Source organism: Chiloscyllium punctatum, chromosome 15, assembly GCF_047496795.1.
Source record: "Chiloscyllium punctatum isolate Juve2018m chromosome 15, sChiPun1.3, whole genome shotgun sequence".
Taxonomy (NCBI): domain Eukaryota; kingdom Metazoa; phylum Chordata; class Chondrichthyes; order Orectolobiformes; family Hemiscylliidae; genus Chiloscyllium; species Chiloscyllium punctatum.
This window is the reverse complement of record NC_092753.1, coordinates 77,431,837-77,451,179: the sequence shown is the minus strand read 5'-3', so window position 1 is coordinate 77,451,179 and position 19,343 is coordinate 77,431,837. Positions and strand designations below refer to the sequence as shown.

Below are 19,343 nucleotides of genomic sequence, written 5' to 3'. Positions count from 1 at the left end.
TGTCAAAGGACCGTTGGTGAGTTGCTGCAGTGCATCTTATAGATGGTACACACTCTTGCCACTGGGCATCGATGGTGAAGAGTGCGACTACTGGAGGCAGTAAGGCTGTAAATCAAGCAGACACCTATGTCCTAAATGGCGTCAAGCTTCTTGAGTGTTGTTGGAGCTGCACTCTTCCAGGCAGTTTGAGAGTATTCCATCACACTCCTGACTTGTGCTTTGTAGTTGGTGAATACAATAGTGGGTGGAATTCAAGCATGACCTAGTATAGAATGAAGACAGGAGCAAATACAAAAGCATACTTTATTCTGATGGCAAACTAACGAATAAGTATCATATCAAAGAAAGAATTTTCAGGTTTACTGTCCACAACTAAAAATAAGAGTACCTTGGTCACTATTAAAAAGCTCAAATGGGATCTAGAAATCTAAGAGAGTACTTTAGGTCAGCAGACCTCTTTCCATACATTAACAGTTTTTATCTGTATTTATTACCATTTGATTTCTTCTACCAAATGCCAATAATATTTTTGCATTCATTACCCAGTTTTTACTGTCTTTTGAAAATAAGCAGTGCCTGCAATAATTGTTTGGAATCACCACACAGAAGAATTTAGAGAAAACAACGAAGCAGGTAAGTCAGAGAACGAGTGAAAACAGAAGGTAACAGATGCAAAAGGTCTTCTATTTGTTACATTGTCAAGTCAATATATTCATGTGTCACCTCATATATCTGATGATGGTGTCTAGCTAGTGTGTGGACCTCACTGGGAGAAGGCTTCAGTGGTGCATCAAGGCTCATTTTAGACACCAGTCAGCCTGCCCAATGTGTCAGAGCAAATACAACAATGCAACATAAGGTAATGAATCACACTGTAGTAAAAGCATTGACAATGAGGCTTTCGAATCAATTTAAGTTCAGCAAACAGCAAAATCTCAAAATCCTATTAAAGTATTGAATTAAATCAGTACTAACTCAAGTTATTTTAGTAAGGACATTATTTTTAAATTTAAAGCACCTCTGTATCATTACCAACTGTAAATACTAAATGGTGAATCTGAGAAGTCAGACTTATAAAGGGCTTAGATCGGAAAAAAATTGTTATATAGATTAGCACTTGAATTAATTCACTTTATAACTGTTTTAATACACCTATGAGTTTAATTGCTCTTTAAATTGCATCCAAGAATTTTAATCAATTTTTCATTACAATTAAACAGAAACATATTTGAACATATCTTTGTTTAATAAATATTAAAATGCATGCAAAATCTACCAACAGTTAAATACAGTTCTCCAAATCAACCAAAGATCTGATATACCAACTGCCTCATCCCAAAAACCTGGATTGGTTTCTACTTACTTCCATTTGCTTCTTCCCCTGTTTTTCCAGGAACCTCACAAAAGAAAGAGGCAACCATGCAGAGAATGATACAAACCCCAGCCAAAGTCGCCCAGGGTTCCTTCCTGCTTTTGCACCTGCTTTGTAATGATAGAATTTTTTATCATCAACATCTGTTTCAGTACCTCCAACGTGTATTCAGTTCACAAATCCAAGTCAGATACTTTATTTACTTTATACAATTTAGACAAAAAACAGGTAGGTATTAATCAAATCATTTGTTATAAAGTGTTCTCTTCGTAAATTTTCTATCACAGCAGACTGGAATACATTTAATGCATTACTAAAACTAATGACATATGATGTGACACCATAAATATATTTCATGCTTCTTTCAAACAATTGCTTTGAGTATTGAGAAAAGAAAATTTTATAGTATAAAGAGAACACAAATATTCAAATTGTTATGGAGCAAACAGTGCTCCAAAAAAGCACCCCCATAAAAGACACTCGTAACACATAGTAGCCGGTTAAATACCTCAGATATATGATTAAGGTTCATCATATATTGCCTTATTTAACTGGTGCTGATATAAAATGGCTATTGTAAATAATTGCAAAGCAAGGCATTTTCAAGAAAAGAGAAAACTGTATTTTCATTTGATCTAAAACATCATAACTTTAAGATTCTTTTAGAACTAGAAGAGAACAAAATAAAATGAGTTTTAGCTACAGAAGTATGAGAACAGTAGAAAACATAGCTGTCTTGGCTTAAGAGTGTGTCAAACCATGGATTATGATTCTATTTCATTCTTAACTGACAGGAAAAGTTAGCTGTCATCATTAGGCAAATTCTGCCAGCTTTCAGCGAGAGGAAGTACAACATGGCAAAAAACAGTGCCAATCTGATTCCAGGGCTGAAGTAACAGGGTGAAGTTGCACTCAAAGGAACATACTCTCTTTACAAAAGATCATCTGAATGTTTATCAAACACCGTATTTTAAACAGCATAGTCTATTAAAAATAAGGAAGTCTTGCTAAAACTATATTATGCACTAATCAAACTACAAACAGAACAGTGTCAACAGTTTTGAGCCCCTTAGAGAATACAAGCTACACTGGCAATGGAGGCAATCTAGAGAAGATTCACTAGGCAGACCGCAGGTATGGAGGGACCGCATTTTAAGAGGTGGTTGAGGAGGTTAGGCCTGTACACATTGAAGTTTAAAAGAATGAGAGGCAACCTTATTTAAACATATCAGATTTTTGGGGGATTGACAAGTTAGATGCAGAAAGGATGTTTCTCTTTGTATATTCTGGTCCTAGACTCTCCCACAATCTCAGACTAAGGGATCTTTTTTAAGACTGAGATGAGATGGAATTTATTTTCTCAGAGGGTATTTATTTCGAGTTTTTTTTACTGTAGGGGTCTGTACAGGCTAGGTCATTAACTATATTTGAGGCTGAGATAGACTGGTTTTTGATCAGTGAAGGAATTAAGAGCTATGAGGGAAAGACAGGAAAGTGGAGTTGAGAACAATCAGATCAGCCATGATCTGATTGAGTGACAAAGCAACTCAATAAACTACTTTTGATCCTATATTTTGTGTTTAGGAATACAAAGAAAACCGCTAGGGAGGAAATTTGCCAATTGGTACCCACACCTTCAGAGCAGTTCAAAATGAGAACATAACAATGAGGAAAAGGTAAACTGCTAAAGGAAGTATAGATTTCAAAGGAAGGAGAAAGTAAAGTAAGAAAGATGAAAATTGTTGCAGACAAGACACAGATGAGCAAGTGTCATTTCTAGGGTTCCTAAATTTCCAAAACTTATTTCACGAGAATTTCCCAGTGTATAATGCAATCCTGCGTGGATGTTTAGTTTGAAGAACAAAAACATATTGTGCGTTCATAACATAAATAGAATAAAAGATACATGAAACAACAGTTTCATACCAATTTAGGTTCAGGCTCCAGTTAGATTCTCTTTGTATAACTGCATCTCTTGTTTGTGAACTGGATACACCACTGAACATAAACTGAAACAGACATTAGTTTTTTTCTTCTCTCGTGGATTGACTATAGAGGTCAAATACCAACCATGTGTCAGTCAAAATATACAAAATGCGAAGTATAACTTTTACTTTTAAATGCTCTATTTCCTTGTTTAAGCTTACAACACCAATTGAAAATAATATGTTACTTTTTACGTATGAACACATGGTTGGCCAAGAGCGTTTTAAAATGTCAGTATAAATTATAAAACCACACAGCTACATGATTCTGATTAATGGGTATTCTAAGCATTAAGTAATATAAAACCCAAAAGATCCTTCAAAGTTTTCCCTCCCAAAGCTTCTTACCCACCCTTTGATGTACTTGTGATTTCAAATAGGGCATTTCAGCCATAACATGCTTGTATTTGGTCTATACTTTACTATTCAAATTTTCACCCATTTCCATACAGAAGTTGTCATGAATCAGTAGAACTTGTCTTGCATATATCCTTAAATATATGCAAATCCTTAAAGGTAATGCCAAATGACACTTGAAAACTCAGAGGAACATGAATATTTCCTGGAAGTTTGAATGTTTATACCAAATTTCTGTTACAATCACGCCTATGAACTCTCAGATTGAGGCAGATTCTGGGGAGAAAATAGTTGTTTTATACTTGGGACACTGCAATTGAAGACAGTTATCTTCCTCAAAGCCCAGCCAAACTGTGTAACAAGATTTACTCTTAGTAAAAGCAGTTTAAGTTGTTAATAATTAAAATAGAATCTCCTCATTAGCTCTGTCCACGTACAATATTCTATATTGAATGCTCAGAAATGATAGCAGGAAGTCAGCTAATAGGTAACCAGTGGGAAGATTATTCTTTGTCAAGTGTCTGATCAGACAATGACAAAACACCTTCACTGACACATGACTCACATTAAACTGCAACACACTTTTCTCATTCACTGGCTCTTTTTAAGTATTGAAGGTATGATTCAAAATCAGGCTTGTCTAACAAGCAGCCCATGATGTAGCTCTCAAAAGTACTAAATGCAGTCTTCACTAAGACTCACACAAGAGCAGCTCAGTGAATATTTGAGAGATACTGCAGAACTCCTTGCCCAATCACAGTTGTTACTCACTTGAATTTATTATCGGCAGGCTCATTGGGGAGTCCATTAGAAGGAAATGTGGGCAGAAAACATCTCCGACAGGGCAAGCAGCACATGGTGGGAAGGTAAACAGTGGCAATTGGTTTTTAGTTTCCAGAACATTGGGCATGTTGGAGAGTGGTCCATCAGGGCATAGAAAAAAATGGAAAAAAAAGAAGGCCCTCATCCTCACACATAGGAGCTAGCCTTCTGAAAACCCAGAGTGCAATTAGTGAAGTGGTTCATCAAGTCCCAGAAGAGGCGAGAGGTGGAATCTGTTGTCTGTCTCTGAATAAGAGAGTGTGTGTCTGTCTGTGTCTGCAGAAGTGGGTGACTGTTTGTCCATGAACCAAACACAATACACTTCCTCTTGCTCTCTTACAAAACAAAAACGGGGAACAAGCATGGAGGCTGAAAGTCAAGCTGATTTCAATGCCCACTTGCATAAATTCCTGCTTCCCTGGTGACCAAGACTGGGGAACCTAGTCTGTCTCTGTCTAGCTCTGTTTAAATGGAAAGGTAATAAATATTTCATTAGTTAGTTTTGTTACTTGGCAGACTGGTCACCTTTATTAACATTTAAAAGTATTGCTTTGACAGTTCCCTCACTCATGCAAATTATGTTTTCTTCATACCTCAGCTGCTGTTTTGAAATTCATGTTTAATGGTGTGCTAAACCTTAACTTTCAAAAACTTGCTCATCGGCCCTTTGAGTGAGAAAAAAAATCGAACTGTGACTCTCGCAATAAGCTTGGACATTCATGGTTTAAATCCCAACAATTCCTTTACATGGCTATTTTAATTTCAACATTGACAACAGAATTTAACACACAAATGTGTTCATTACCTTCCTGATCCAAGCTTGAGGGCCACTATTTATTAGTTCTTCATAGCTCAAGACGTGAGCTCCAGTACTGCCTGTAAACTGACCAGGCAGAGAGTTTGACTGAGCCCACACATCAATCTGATGAAAAAGAGAATAACATATTTAAAAATGTTGAAAATAAGTACTTGTTTAAAATTTTATTAAATCTAAATAACCTGAAGACATAGATATCCAGTTCCAATAATGAATTGCAAAATATTCAAAATTAATATAGTGAGTAGATTGTTGCTTAATTCCTCCAGAATTAATTACTTTATATTATGATGGCAGCATTTCCTTTTGGTTTATCTTTCCCATCATTCTCCTCCCTGATGAACCTGACTTGTTGAGATGACACTGGCGGGAGAAGAGGGAGCATGTAGATTTTTGATCAAAGTGCCAGATGGTGACTATACGTCATGAGAAGTCAGCATCACACAAAAGATAAAAAATTTACAGAATGAAAATAATTAAAATGAGGTTCACGCAGAGGCAAGGTGGAAGTGCTTTAAAGATAAACCTTTTGTTGAAAAGTACAGGCAGATTGATACTCCACGATAATGCAAAACCTTACCTTTCAGAATCACTTCACATAAAGGGATCATCCACTTTAAGGCAGACATGAGGAAACATTTTTTTCTCTCTGGGGATTGAGTGTCTTTAGAATTCCTTTGCTCAAAAGGTAGTGGATGTAGAATACTTCAATGTCTTTATAGCAGAAGGAGATAGATTCTTGATTGCCATGGGGATAAAAGATTATTGGGGATATGCTACAATGTGTGGAGGTTAAAATTAGATCAGCCACAATCTTATTGAAAGGCAGAGAAGGCTCGAAGAGAGAATGAAGATTAGAGTGGTGCTGAAAAAGCACAGCAGGTCAGGCTGCATCCGAGGAGCATAAAAATCGACGTTTTGGGCAGGAACCCTTCATCAGGAGGGGCTGCCTGACCTGCTGTGTATTTCCAGCACTCTAATCTTGACTCTAATCTCCAGCATCTGCAGTTCTCACTTCTGCCTTGAAGAGAGAGTGGGCTAGTCTTGTTCCCTGTGTGGATGTTTGTCTATATTGATGAGTTATTTTGAACTGCTGTGACCAGTAAAGATTTTCTACACAGCAAGATCTTCAAAGTTATGAATGGCAATGTAATTTTTTGGTGCTAAATCAGAGAGTAATGCTGACCAGGACATTTGAAAAATTCCTGTTCTTTTCTGAATCAACAGTATCTTTGACAAAGTAACATACCCTTTGTACTGCACTAGGGTTTCATTCCAAATAAAAATCCTGTGCTGCAGCTTGATTGTCAACTTAAAATATCCTTGGCCACCTTCAAGCTTTCATTTCAGAAAAATCATAATCCTTTCAAACCTCATGCAATAGTCCAGGCCAAAGCATAAGCATTTCCTAGACATACCTGTTCCTGTGTCCGAAGGATCATCGACATAGCCTCTACATCGTATGGATTTTTTACAAGTCGTCTCTGAGCTGTTGCTCTCTTAGTCATTGTTACAGAGATATCTACTGCCTGAAATACAAAGTACTAATATTATCACATTAGTGCCTGATTTGCTGTGCTATTCCCTTTCAAAAAAAATTCATCTTCTTTTTCTGAATGTTGGCATTGTGTTGGAGGCAGATCACACTATAATATTTCACCCACATGACCAGTATCAAATCATTTAAGGGCCAAATATCATGCCCCTGGTCTTAATTCAACAATGAGCAAATGGATGTCAGCATGCTACTTGAATGCAGAGTTCATTTCTGATACCCAAGGCCAACACACACATACCCAAAAGGAGTTGATAGACAAGGGTAACCAGGGCCAATTATTACATCCTCAACCAAGGAGAAGCAGTTCTTGTGATGCAGTGGTTGTGTCCCTACGTTTGGGCCAGGAGGTTCAAGGCCAAGTTCACCTGTTCCAGAGGTTTATAATAACATCAATGATCAACCAAGGAGCATCAAATCTAATTGAACAGCTCTGTCCAGCCCTTGTTGATGTCAGGTAATTCAGAATAGTCTGCTTATTAAGCACGCAACTCTCAAGTGCACAGCTTGGCTGGGTACACCACGTGAGCCACATACATGGGATAGAATGGTCATTTAAAAAGATGAAAAGCATTCCTTTATTTCCATTTTTCTTTCTTTGGACATAGATTGATGAAGTAAAATACAATATTGGTTAATTCTCAGTGAATTGACTGAATTCCTTCTATGTATGCATAAAAACTTGGAACTATAATTGTTTAAGTTTCAAATTATTTCAATATCTATAAATATTTAAAATGTATACATCCCTACCCGCAAATTAAGGCAAATTTGTTCTGCATTTTACAAAGTCTTGAGATCCATTTAAAAAATGAACACTTCTCACATATAGAACAGTTCAACCCAATGCATAACTGTTAGCAGCACAACTCTCACCTGAGTAGAGACATCTGCAAAGACATCATCAGTGGTTTCTTCACTGCCTTTTTCCACAGGAACCCACTCACCATAAACATTCAGCACCTCTTTCTTCCTGTGTTGTGTGCCAGAGGAGACTGGAAACTCCTTAGTTAAAGCTACCTGCGTTTTTGCTGCTGGGTTCAGTGTTGCATTCTGATGATAAAGGAAGAGTGACCATTTATTTAAAATATCATTGAAAACTTTCCTCTTCTAAACAAAGTTGCTTTGATGTTGATCATGTCATTAACTCCACATCAACAAAGTTGAAGAGATAAGATTAGCTCCATCTTCTATAAGGACATAAATGCGAGAATCCTTGTGATAAAGTTCAGACTTTGCGACCCTTCAGGGAGGAGGAAATGTTGTACTAGGTGGATGCATATGAACAAATTCAATACAATATTCTAAACAAGGAGACCGGGTACAATAAAATATCATGTTTTTTTTAATGTTGGCATAATATTCACATCTTTAAAGTCCAATAACAATAACTTCACTTGTCAAACTCTGTTTTCAAGTCTTTATGTGAGGAATCGGCCTTTTAAATAAAATGCATTCATGTATTAACCCTGTTATATTTAAAGTATTATTTCAAAATGCCAAATGTTACCAATGATTGAAGGCCTCATGTGTGATAAGATTAGAAAAAATTCCTCAGCACGTTATGAAAAACACAATGAATATTAGATTCATTCAATATTAGGTTACAATTACATATAAAAATTAGTCTTCAGTATGCATGCAGGAGGAACCTAAACTATTTGTGGTAAATTAGTTACAAATATTAGAGTTCTGCCAGATTTGGATAAAGAATTATGAAAAGTACACTTCTTCAAGCTAAATGATGGATTTATGTTGTCACCAAAACACAAATAAAACCATTCTTCCTCCCACTAATGAGTCCGAATTTACTATAAAGAACATTGAGGCTAATGGCATTCACCAATCTTTACGTGCAACCTTAGATAAGTATAGATGCTCAGTTAAACACAAAAATCAGGTAGCTAGCGTGCCATTCCTTTGAAAACTGTGAAAATGACAATATGTCATTTGAATCACCATTTAAACTATTCACGTGGTATGACCTTCATGTGCTTGCATCATACATATGGGTTAAACTTGCTACAGTACATCAGGGTTAATCCATTTCCGCCTAGGCACCCATTTTGATGGTCTCATTACTTCAGCTTTTGATTGATGCAGTTTTTCTTCCAATTTTTTTTTCTAACTTGCACCACTCTGAATTCAGACTTGATGCAGCTCATTAACAATTCTTTAAGTTGAATGGTTAAGGTACTATACAGTCGCTTGCCATGCACATCAGATTGCCCTGTAGAGGTCCATCCCCCATTAACAAAAATTTGCTGTTCCAAAAACCTCCTGGAAATTAAACGACCAAAGGCAATTATAAACAGCAGGTAATTACAGTAGTTTATGATCCATTGTCTAAACTAACATGAACAAGTTGAAGAATAACTTGTGTTCTTACATGAGTTATACAAGAAATAGAAATCACTTCCGTTATTCACTAAGTTAATGACTGATCTTCTATCTTTCCATTCCTCCTCAATAAATTCAATGTATGGTATGTACTTCGTGCAGTATTGGTATTCTGATTTAGAGGGGAATTACAAGAGCCAGTTTCAATATTCACACAACGCCTATTCAATTTATCCCACTAAGTCCTGTACACTATATTCTTTATAAATTTATTTATTTCAGGCAGAATGATATCAGAGACACCAATTCCTACCATGGTGTCCTCTAAGATTAAAAATAACTAAATCTTGATGTAAATTAATCTAAACCAAGTATTAGAGCAGTTATTCTGTCTTTTTTAAGTGTAAATGAAGAAAAATATTGCTGCCAACTGCTGGTTTTATTTGCTACTGATTTTCAATTATTTCGGATAGTTTTAGGGAAGAGTATCTTTCAGAAGTAACATGGTTGAAACATTGTTATTATAGTACTAACAGCTAGTTTACATTGCTGGGTTTGTAGAAATTAGTATTCAATTTCTGTATCAAATTGATGTTGAATCATACTTATAACCAGACACCTCATTTCAATTTACACTTATTTTTTCAGTCAATGCAAATAATAAACCTTCTTTAAAAATTCAGCACACATATTCCAATTTAAGGTAAAATAGAGTTGTGTGAAGAACTTATCTTTTTCCTTTAAGACCCGAACATACAATTTCAAAAAGCTGCAATAGGGTTTATGCAAAATCACCCCTATACTCAGCCTCATACCAACTCCAAGGTGTTCAGCAGAGACTATATGACTTTACCAAGGAATATGGATGAGGTGGGGCATGTGTAGTGCAATGAATGATTAACGAAACTTTTAGTTGATGCATAAAGTCCCAAGATGTTTCATACAAGCAATATTTGGCAGTATACCCAAGAAGATATTAAGACAAAAGATTTGTCACAGAAATAGATTTTGAGTATCTTAAAGGAACAAAGGTAGAGAGATGGAGCAGTTTAGGGAAGCAATCATGATGGTTACCACAGAGCAGCTGAAGACTAATGGCAGAAATATAAAAATCAGGGATTTGGAAAAGGCCAAGCTTCAATAGGTATTGAGATTTTGGAAGCCTGTGGGGCTGGGGGAGGTTAGAGACAGGAAAGATATTCCATGGAGAAATTTGATAACAAAGATGTAAAGTTTTAAATTAAACTCTATTTGTCATAAAACCAACGTAGATCTGCAAACACAGGAGTTGATGTTTGAATGGGATTTGGTACGAACTGGAACTGATACTGGCTGAGTTTTGCATGAGCTCAAATTTATGGATGGTGCATGTTGAAGGGCAGTAGTGGACAATTCAAGTCCAGATAAGGGTTTGAGCAGCAGATGAACTGAGGCAAGGGTAAAGGCATAGAGCTAGATCGTTCTGTTTATGAAGAGCATTATGTCCAGTTAAAAACAAATGTGTCAGCATTTATACTATGCTTTTTATGACATCTAATAAAGTTCATCTCATAGGAACTTAATACTTCAAAGGTGCTCTGATTGCCATTTTCTGAAATGCAGCTGCCAATTTGCATAGAGCTATTAGAAGGCCCCAATATAATGAAATGTGCCTATGCCCTTTATCAAAGCATTATAAAACAAATACATATTAGGGCAGAAGAGAAGCCAGGATAGAGTAAACATGGAGATGTTTCCATAAGGAGAGATTATGACCTAAGTGTACAGTCTCAAAGTGAAGGGACGACCCTTTAGAACTGAGAGGAAGAGGAATTCCTTCATCCAGAGGATGGTGAATCCGTGAAACTCATTGCCACAGAAAGCTGTGGAGGCCAAGTCATTGAGTATCTTTAATAAATAGAAAGACAGACATTGAGTTTTGAGAAGATTTGTGAGAAAGCTTGATTCATGTTTAGAAAGAGATCAAGGGTTACAGTGATAAAGCAACAGAATGGGGTTGAAAAACACAGCAGTCACGATCAAATGGGAAAGCAGACTCAATGTATCAAAAGGCCTAATCATGCTCCTGTAACTTCTGGTTTTATGGCAGATACCCAAAGGTTTGTCAAAGAGATTTTAAGAAGCATGGTAAGGACACACTGAAGTAGACAGGTTTAGGGAGAAGGTATTCAGAACCTTAAATGTCTAGGCAGACAAAGGCATGACTACAGCAGTAGAAAGATTCAATTGGGATGAACAAGACTAGAATTAGCAAAGCCCAAAAAAACAGAGAATTATGGGTCTGGAGAGGATTAGAGAGATAGGGAGGCCACAGAGAAATATAAAAACCAGGATTAGACTATTAAAATAAACATATTGCTTAACCTGAAGTTAACATAAGTCTGTTAGCATAGGGGTGATAGGGTTAAGGAAGTTGATGGTGAGGTAAAGCTGGGTGCCTTCAGCATAAATGTGGAAAATCACACATTTCCATTGAAATTGATAAGGGCAACATGTAAGTGAAAAGGATGGAACCAAAGATTGACTTGAGGGGAATATTCTGGACATTGGTACAAGTTACATTTGTGAGCATATGGCATTATGTCATTACTGTAGAATCTTTTAATAAGAAACAAAAGTTTCAAGTTGCACTTCGTTGATAATTTATTTCAATTGATAGGTCTAAAAGTATTAGAAGGAAAATCAATATATTGCTTTTAGGTATAAGTTGCCAATATCACCAATCAACAAGCCAACTTTAAAACTTCAAAACTGTGATGCCTTTATTGTCAATTATATTGCTTTATTTTGTTCTGTTGTTCTCCCCTTTGCCCTCAAGAGAATGATGCTTGCTGATGTATGGATCCATGGATGCTAAGCACTCATATATCAAGTTAGAGGTCAGGTGTACTTCTGCTAAAATTCAAATTAAGAGCCTTTAGTGATTTATGTAACTTAAAACTGTAACTGCTCGCCCCTATTCCCGCCAAGAAAATCTTTCTTCTGTTTTGTGATATGCACAAAATGCATGAACCTCTCAGTTGGAAAATTAATTTCAAAAATTAAGTGTATAGAATCTTTCTACATAGAATAGGCCCTGTCTACAGACCGCGAAATGAAAGGCAAAAACTACATAATTTACATCCAAACATTTGAATGAGATTCTTCCAGCATTTGGTTGTGAAACATTGGAATAAATATCTTCACAATGAAGATGATGTCTAACTCCGTTGGAAATTATGTAGAATCATCTTTAATGAGTGACTTTAAAAACAAATACAAAATTTAATCTCTCCCTCATGTTGCATAATCCAGGATCTGGTTTTCAGTTGGCAAGAACATTATTTCATGTGGCATTCAGCTACAGAGAGAAATATGTCCCAGGTTTCCAATTGCTATGATTATTTAATCTCAGCCAGAGGTGCAAAAGTGTTTGGTCCCTCATCTCCACTATAGCTGGGGCCTGCAACTGATCATTATTCAAGACACGTGCTGCAAATCACACTAAGTGAACAACATCAGACTTGCAAGTGCCTCATCCCCAAGGCAAATAGTCTGATGTGGCTGGAATACAGGATGGGTAGTCACTTCCAAATAGGTGCCTCATTTCAGGGAGAGGAGAAACCACAATTTTTAAAAATCTTGGAATAATTAATACCACGAGGATGGGTGTTCTGTAGACATTTCTACAGTGCTAAAAACCATTCTTCAAATGAGTTCAATCATTTATAGTACACAATGAAAGCATGATAGCACAGCAACTCTTCAAAAGGAATAATGGACACACAGCAGTATTAAAAGAAGTTCACTTGAAGAAAAATTAAATTAAATTGAAAATTCTGTCATTCCACTGAACCACAGAAAAATGAAAATAGCAGGTAAAGAAGGTGAGAAAAAAAAGTTGTTTAAAAACATCATGTACTCTGGTTGGTGAGGTTATAAATGTACATCATGTGATTTTAAGCCATACATACCACAAAGGTCCAAAATTATCATAGACTAGAATCAAAGAAATACACAGCACAAGGGGTGGCCATTTGGATCATAGTGTCTGTGCCAGCACTTGGGTAGCGGTAGTCATTAATCCCATTCCCAGTGCTTTGAGCACAGCAAACAATTAGTATCATCCTTCCTGTGCAAGGGAAATAAAACAGTGAAAAAAAAGCTCCTATTCTTGACTGACATGAAGACATCTGCATGCATAGACTTAAGAAGTGAGGAATTGAAATCTTCTATGGGAGCTTTTCATAATCGATGGCACCAGCATTTAAACACCTGAAGGTTTTCACATTAGCTAGCAGTAGGAACTGCACCACTGTGGGCCACCATCTTTTGGGGTGGAGTGAGGACATGAGAAGTAACTATCTACAAAACAACATGTTCCAGTTAATTTTCAGTGACAGCAAAAAATTATGAAAGCAGCAAAAGTGATAAGGTTAAAAAAACAATGACATATTAATGGGATTTAACTTGGGTAAAAATAAAAGGAAATAATAATGATCAGTTATTCCAGATGACTCTTTGGGTAAACACCATACAATATGGTAGTGGGTCATATACTGTAGACCAGAGTTCTTATCATTACTTGGTTTGATTACTGCACATGCTTGAAACTGTAACTGGAGTAAAATTAACATTAGCATCCCTAAGTTAGAAAAGAAAAAAAATCACTCAAGATACTGGAAAATCAGCATGTAATAGACACTGTGGGCAACATATGTCTCAGTTGTGATGCTTTCTAACAACATAGTCTCGATTCTTTACAGCACTGATTCATTCTTCTTCTGTAACCTCCTCCCACAATCATCCCTGAACACTTTCCTTATTTGACTTTTGCATCTTGACAGCTTTCCTTTCTCTCACAACCATCCCTCTCCCACTTTCAGCCTTCCATTGGCAATCATATCTTCAGCTATCTAAGACCAACTGTCTGGACTTTCTTTCCCAAGCAATACCTATGCTTTGCTTTTTGGCTTGGTTTTATTCATTCAGATCATCCTCGAAATGCAACTCTGACCAAACTTTTAGCCACCCCTCGATACTTTTATCATGTTGGTGCCCATTTCTCGATTGCACTTCTGGGACATTATGTGCTGAAGGAAATCTTTAATATGAAAGTTCCAAATGTTTCAAATAGTAGCTGTAATTCACTAGCAAGATGCACATGTAAAGTACAACAGCAATTTTAAAGCAGCTAGAACTTTCATGAGGAAGCCAGAAAGTTGCTCATCACATGTGAGATAAAGTGGTAGACCTTTCTGAACTTTAGAGCTTCTCTAGCCTCAAAGTTTGATGTAACTATTTTGTTACTGGTTTATTGAATGGTACATCACCCTGGAATAGCATCTTCAGAGAGGTGGGAGCAAGGGGAATAAAAAAAATTAAAACTATAATCACAGAATATTATTATAATAATTTTATTACAGAGATGACAGCTCAAATGACAAGTTCTGGAATGAAAGACACACAAAATTAAAAACTAGCGGTGTCAAACAATAGCTAAAATGTATTACACGTTGATGAATATCGTAAAATTAATTTTTTTTTCATCCAGTAGCAAGACAAAAAGCACAAACATACTGGGAATCTACAGAACAGATCATGTGCTGTTCTTGGCTGAAGTAATACGCAAGTCTTTTTCAGGGTAATGAGATTGCCTCTTCTGATGTTAGCTGATTGCAGTGCCCAAAATCTGCATCAATGTTAATGGACAGCACAGTTTGTAACAAAAGTGAGGTACATGCACCTATCCTTCTTGGGAGCTGGGACAACTTCCAACTGCTGTGTTGTTTGGAAAAAGCTATTTTACTCTTGCCAGCCTAAATGGGAACAGACGAATAGACATCTGAAGAAGGGCTCAGTTTTGGATGTATTTTCAAACTTGGAGGAAAACACGCCTGAAGTAGTCGATCCACTGCTTCATCAAAACATTGTACTTTCAGAAAAAGAAAGAATAACGAGCATCTGGTGCTTCTGGTAGACTTCTCTGAAACTACACAACCCATCACCAAATGAATATCAATGTGCTCACTGGAACCAAGCTTGGACCACAATCTTCAATGCTGTAGACATAGCACCTGCAAAAGGTTTCTATTGTGGGTAGCTGGATAATGGTTTAAATACTGGATTCTGGGGGGATGGCAGAAAAACATATTAAGAAACAATTTTGAATCAAGATTACATGCCTTTATTAACACCCCCGCCCCCATGAGAGACACACACATACACACATATAATATTCTTCCCATCTCGCTTGAAAATACCACTCTCAGCGAGATATGGGTTCCAAAGGTACTTTTAGTTCTAATATGCCAAATGTACGTGACAGTTCTACATGTGTAACTAGGACAAGGAATAACATCAGTTATTTCCAAGAATATGATCTGTTCTAAACAATATTCAAACATGGCCAACTTTCTAGGTCACTGTGTGAGGACAGTGATCAAGAAAGAGACCTGAGAGTTATTTTTAATCCTTCTCTGTTCCAAGGACTCTGCAATTATATATCGCACACCTTCCAGCTGAGAACAGCTATTAAGCTGGAAATCCTCTTCTACAGGGCTCCTTAACATATCCTTCCAATATCAGCTTTTATAACCCCAAGGAATCTCAATACTCATTTCAGTTACTTTGCAAAGTATCCCATTAGTCAATAAATCATAAAAGCAAATGTAAAACATTACAGGGTCATTAATGTAAATAGATACCCAACATATAAAATCCAAGCAGCTTTCATTGGGAAGTAAAAGCACCTGTTCAGCAGGACTGACTGATGTGAATGGGGGCAAAATAAAGAATGAAAAAGCTAGTGGCTGCTAAGGACAATTTACAATAAACCTATAGTAGAGAGGCTCTCAACTTGTGAAAAGGGCATTTAAATGAGAATTTTTTTTGGGAGATTCAGACTGGGGCCCGAACCCTGACTGCTCATCAAAGACAGCAGTGGGGTATAGCAGGGAAGGGGCAAAGAGAAAACACTGAAATCTCATACCACAAAAATTGTTTTAATGTTGTATTACAATATTTCAAAGTTTAAGATATTTTATTCATAAAACCTAAACAATTAATTACCTAACAGCATTTGAAACCTTATGGAAAAACAACAGGGTGGCTAAGCTGACAGACAGTAAATGATGTTGCTGCAGAGCCAATTGTGATCGTACAGGGTGACAAACTTAAATTGTCAAAACTAAATTTAAACACAGACACAGGATTTTGTAATGTAAAGCTAACAAAAGAAGTTAGAAACGTGAAAACAGGAAATTGGTGGCCTTTAGAAACAGACCTAAGTTCTATTTATAGTTGATTTATATATTTCTGCAGCATATTTGTGGAAGATGATCTATTAAATAAATGAAACTAAATGTTCAACATCAACAGCATTTTTGATGTCATTCATTGGCTATGTTAATGGGTTTGAAATGTTCTAGTTTTTAAAAATACTTGCATGACTTGACTGAAACAACGCACAGATGTTACTTTCAATGTGGACACTTCAGGGTTAATTCTCCAACAGAGTTCCAAAAGGAGACTTTTCAGGCACTATGCAAGTAATTTTCCAAAATAAAACACTACCTTTAGAGGAAACTTCAGGCTGGGAGTGCAAAATTGGAAGTTTTACTCTTAAGTAGTATCACTGCTTGCTAGCCTTGATACAGCATTTTCTAAATGCCTCTTTCAAAAATTGTTCTCTGCCTGTTGAAGCTAACTTTATTCTGTAGTATAATTCTCTGGACACCCTCGGTCCTAAGATACCATAAATAACTGTTCAATCTTCATATTTGATTCCATTGAACATCAGCAGTCACTTAACTGTGCAGAGCACCAAGCCAAGCTCAATCCTATTCTGACCCAACATCCACATGGACACATGGAAACAGCAGACCATGATTAAGATTCTGACCGATTTTTTTTCTACTATTTGCCATGGGGGATGCTGAAATGTCAAAGTGCCTGAGATGAGCCAATTGTGATGTGACTTAATGTTGAAGAAGGGACTTTTAGTGTGCATGGCTTTGTGCTATACCTGCCATTGTTCTTAACCATTAGAACAATAAGGGTACTTTTGATATGTTCAGTGATTGATAATGGAGAAATACCACATCTAAATGGTTTACAAAATACATTACTTACGTTTAAGCTGAAAGAAATGGATTTCAGTTCATTAACTTTAATTGGTTGATTAATGAATGATTCATCCTCTTCAGAAACATGAAGTTCGTTACCCAATTCATTATCATTGCTTTCAACAATTTTCTTGCATTTCTAAGGAAGAAATATCCAGAGAATGCACAAAAAGATGAATATATACAACTTAATTATCTCCAACACAAGGACAGCTCCTACGTTGGCACCGAAATGCCCTAACGTGTGAGAATTAAACAAGCGAGAGTGGGAGGAGAACAAGGATGGCAATGCAGGATGCATAGAGAGGGAAATGAGCTTGGTGGGGAAAAAATGGCAGGGGGAACAGAGTATAAAGCGGCAAGGGAGAAAGATGTGGGGAAGGAGCACGAGGGCAGGAAGGAGGAGGATTAGGGTGGGTGACAGGGTAGAGGTGAAGGAAGGGGGTCAGGGAAAGGAATGGGGGAGGAGAGCGGTAGGCTAAGATGAATGGTGGAGAGGTAGAGTGGATGGCAAGATGAAAGTAGTGGGAAGTACAGAAAAGCAATGAGGAAATTTTAGAAGTAGATGGGTAGGTGAGGGAAGGACAATGGAAATGGAGAAAGAAAACAAGAATGTACAGGATAGGGATTATGTTATTAGGATTAGGGGAATAGCCAACTCTCCCACTGCTGATAAATCTCTAATGAAACTTGCGACAAATTACACGTGTTATCATTCCAATGTGAGTTAGTAGCTGTGTAAGGAAAACATTGAAAAGAAACAAAAATAAAGCCCGGCTGAGTTGATCCCATGAATAACTGACAAGTTTCATCAGTGGGATCAATTGGATCCAAATATTAATGACTGTTTAGAATCCTAGAAGTTACAGATTCATGTAATTTGTGGCCTGATAGTTGTGCTATAATGACAGGGAAAACAGAGTATGTGTCATCATTTTTCTTCTGAAAATGACAGTAATTTCTGGTATTGGCACATGTGTGGTTAATCAAAAAAATCCAGAAGTTGCTGACACTGATTCTAAACACCTCCAGAGGTTGATTGCAGGTCTCTCCAAACTGCAATCAAGTAGAAATCTCTGAATTTAAAAAAAACTTTGCCTTTTCAGTATTAGTCTTGCTGTGAAAGCCTTCAAGATAGTTGAACCTTGTTGAATGGCTTGTAACTGGGTTTTTAATACTAAGTTCATAATTCATTCCAAACAACCCCAATGAACCTGAAGTGTATTTTTGTTTAATGTCTCGTTTTAATGCATTTTATAAAACATACTACTTATTTTGAAAATATTTTAAGAAATTTGTTTATAAAATTTTAGCTTCCACTCCAAATTCATCTGTATGTCCTTATTTATTTTAATGTTTATAAAATTTAAATATTAAGGGATTCAGTCATCTTCACTTTCCAGTTTATTGTGTGTAAAAATACTTCAGTGTTATTGTCTGCTTGCCTTGATCAATATCACTCCTGACTTTAAGCCAGATTGAAATGGATTTGGAAGAAAGGGTACAATTTAGAGTCCAACAGAATTCTGCTTCACCATTTCTCCAAAGATGCTGCCAGACTTGCTGAGTTTCTCCAGCTTCTTTGTATGTTTCAGATTTCCAGCATCCACAGTATTTTGCTTTCATTTGAATGGAGAAAGGGGCAATCCATGCCATAGAGATACTGTACCTTTAAAGACAGCTTACTTTGAGGTCAGCTGTGACAATCATTGTTTCATTGCTGACTGTAAATCCAGATCTACCTAAGTGTACAGTTTACACAACAGTTGCATACAGAATTGTGAAATATTCTCTCAGTTCCAGAGTTTTCACTCTTATGTCATTTGCAGTTGCTAGTTCTCAAGTACCTTGAAAGATCACTGCGTTCAAGGCTTGCTATCAGTCATACTGTTTGTTAAACTTCCTTTGCTATTTTAAAACCCACCTCACTAACCCCTTCCCCCTTCCATCACTACCAATTAAATCCCAACTGCAACTGTAGTATGGATAT

The 19,343-nt window shown here is 36.7% G+C and overlaps 1 protein-coding gene across 5 annotated transcripts in view; it reads right to left on the bottom strand.

The window, feature by feature from the left end:
• Window positions 1–19,343, bottom strand: part of LOC140486427 (uncharacterized) — a 46,692-nt gene that overhangs the window by 15,645 nt on the left and 11,704 nt on the right. For 2 of the 5 annotated variants that reach the window (XR_011962564.1, XM_072585543.1), the window contains exons 5-10: window positions 17,361–17,492; window positions 7,785–7,961; window positions 6,772–6,897; window positions 5,342–5,458; window positions 3,299–3,381; window positions 1,364–1,482 (exon numbers count right to left, since the gene is read on the bottom strand). Coding sequence is in view for 4 of the 5 variants with exons in the window: in XM_072585543.1 (XP_072441644.1) it covers window positions 1,364–1,482; window positions 3,299–3,381; window positions 5,342–5,458; window positions 6,772–6,897; window positions 7,785–7,961; window positions 17,361–17,492 (754 nt within the window). In the remaining variant the exon portion in view is untranslated. The remainder of the gene's footprint in view (window positions 1–1,363; window positions 1,483–3,298; window positions 3,382–5,341; window positions 5,459–6,771; window positions 6,898–7,784; window positions 7,962–17,360; window positions 17,493–19,343) is intronic. The other 3 variants (XM_072585539.1, XM_072585542.1, XM_072585541.1) reach the window with 2 other exon arrangements.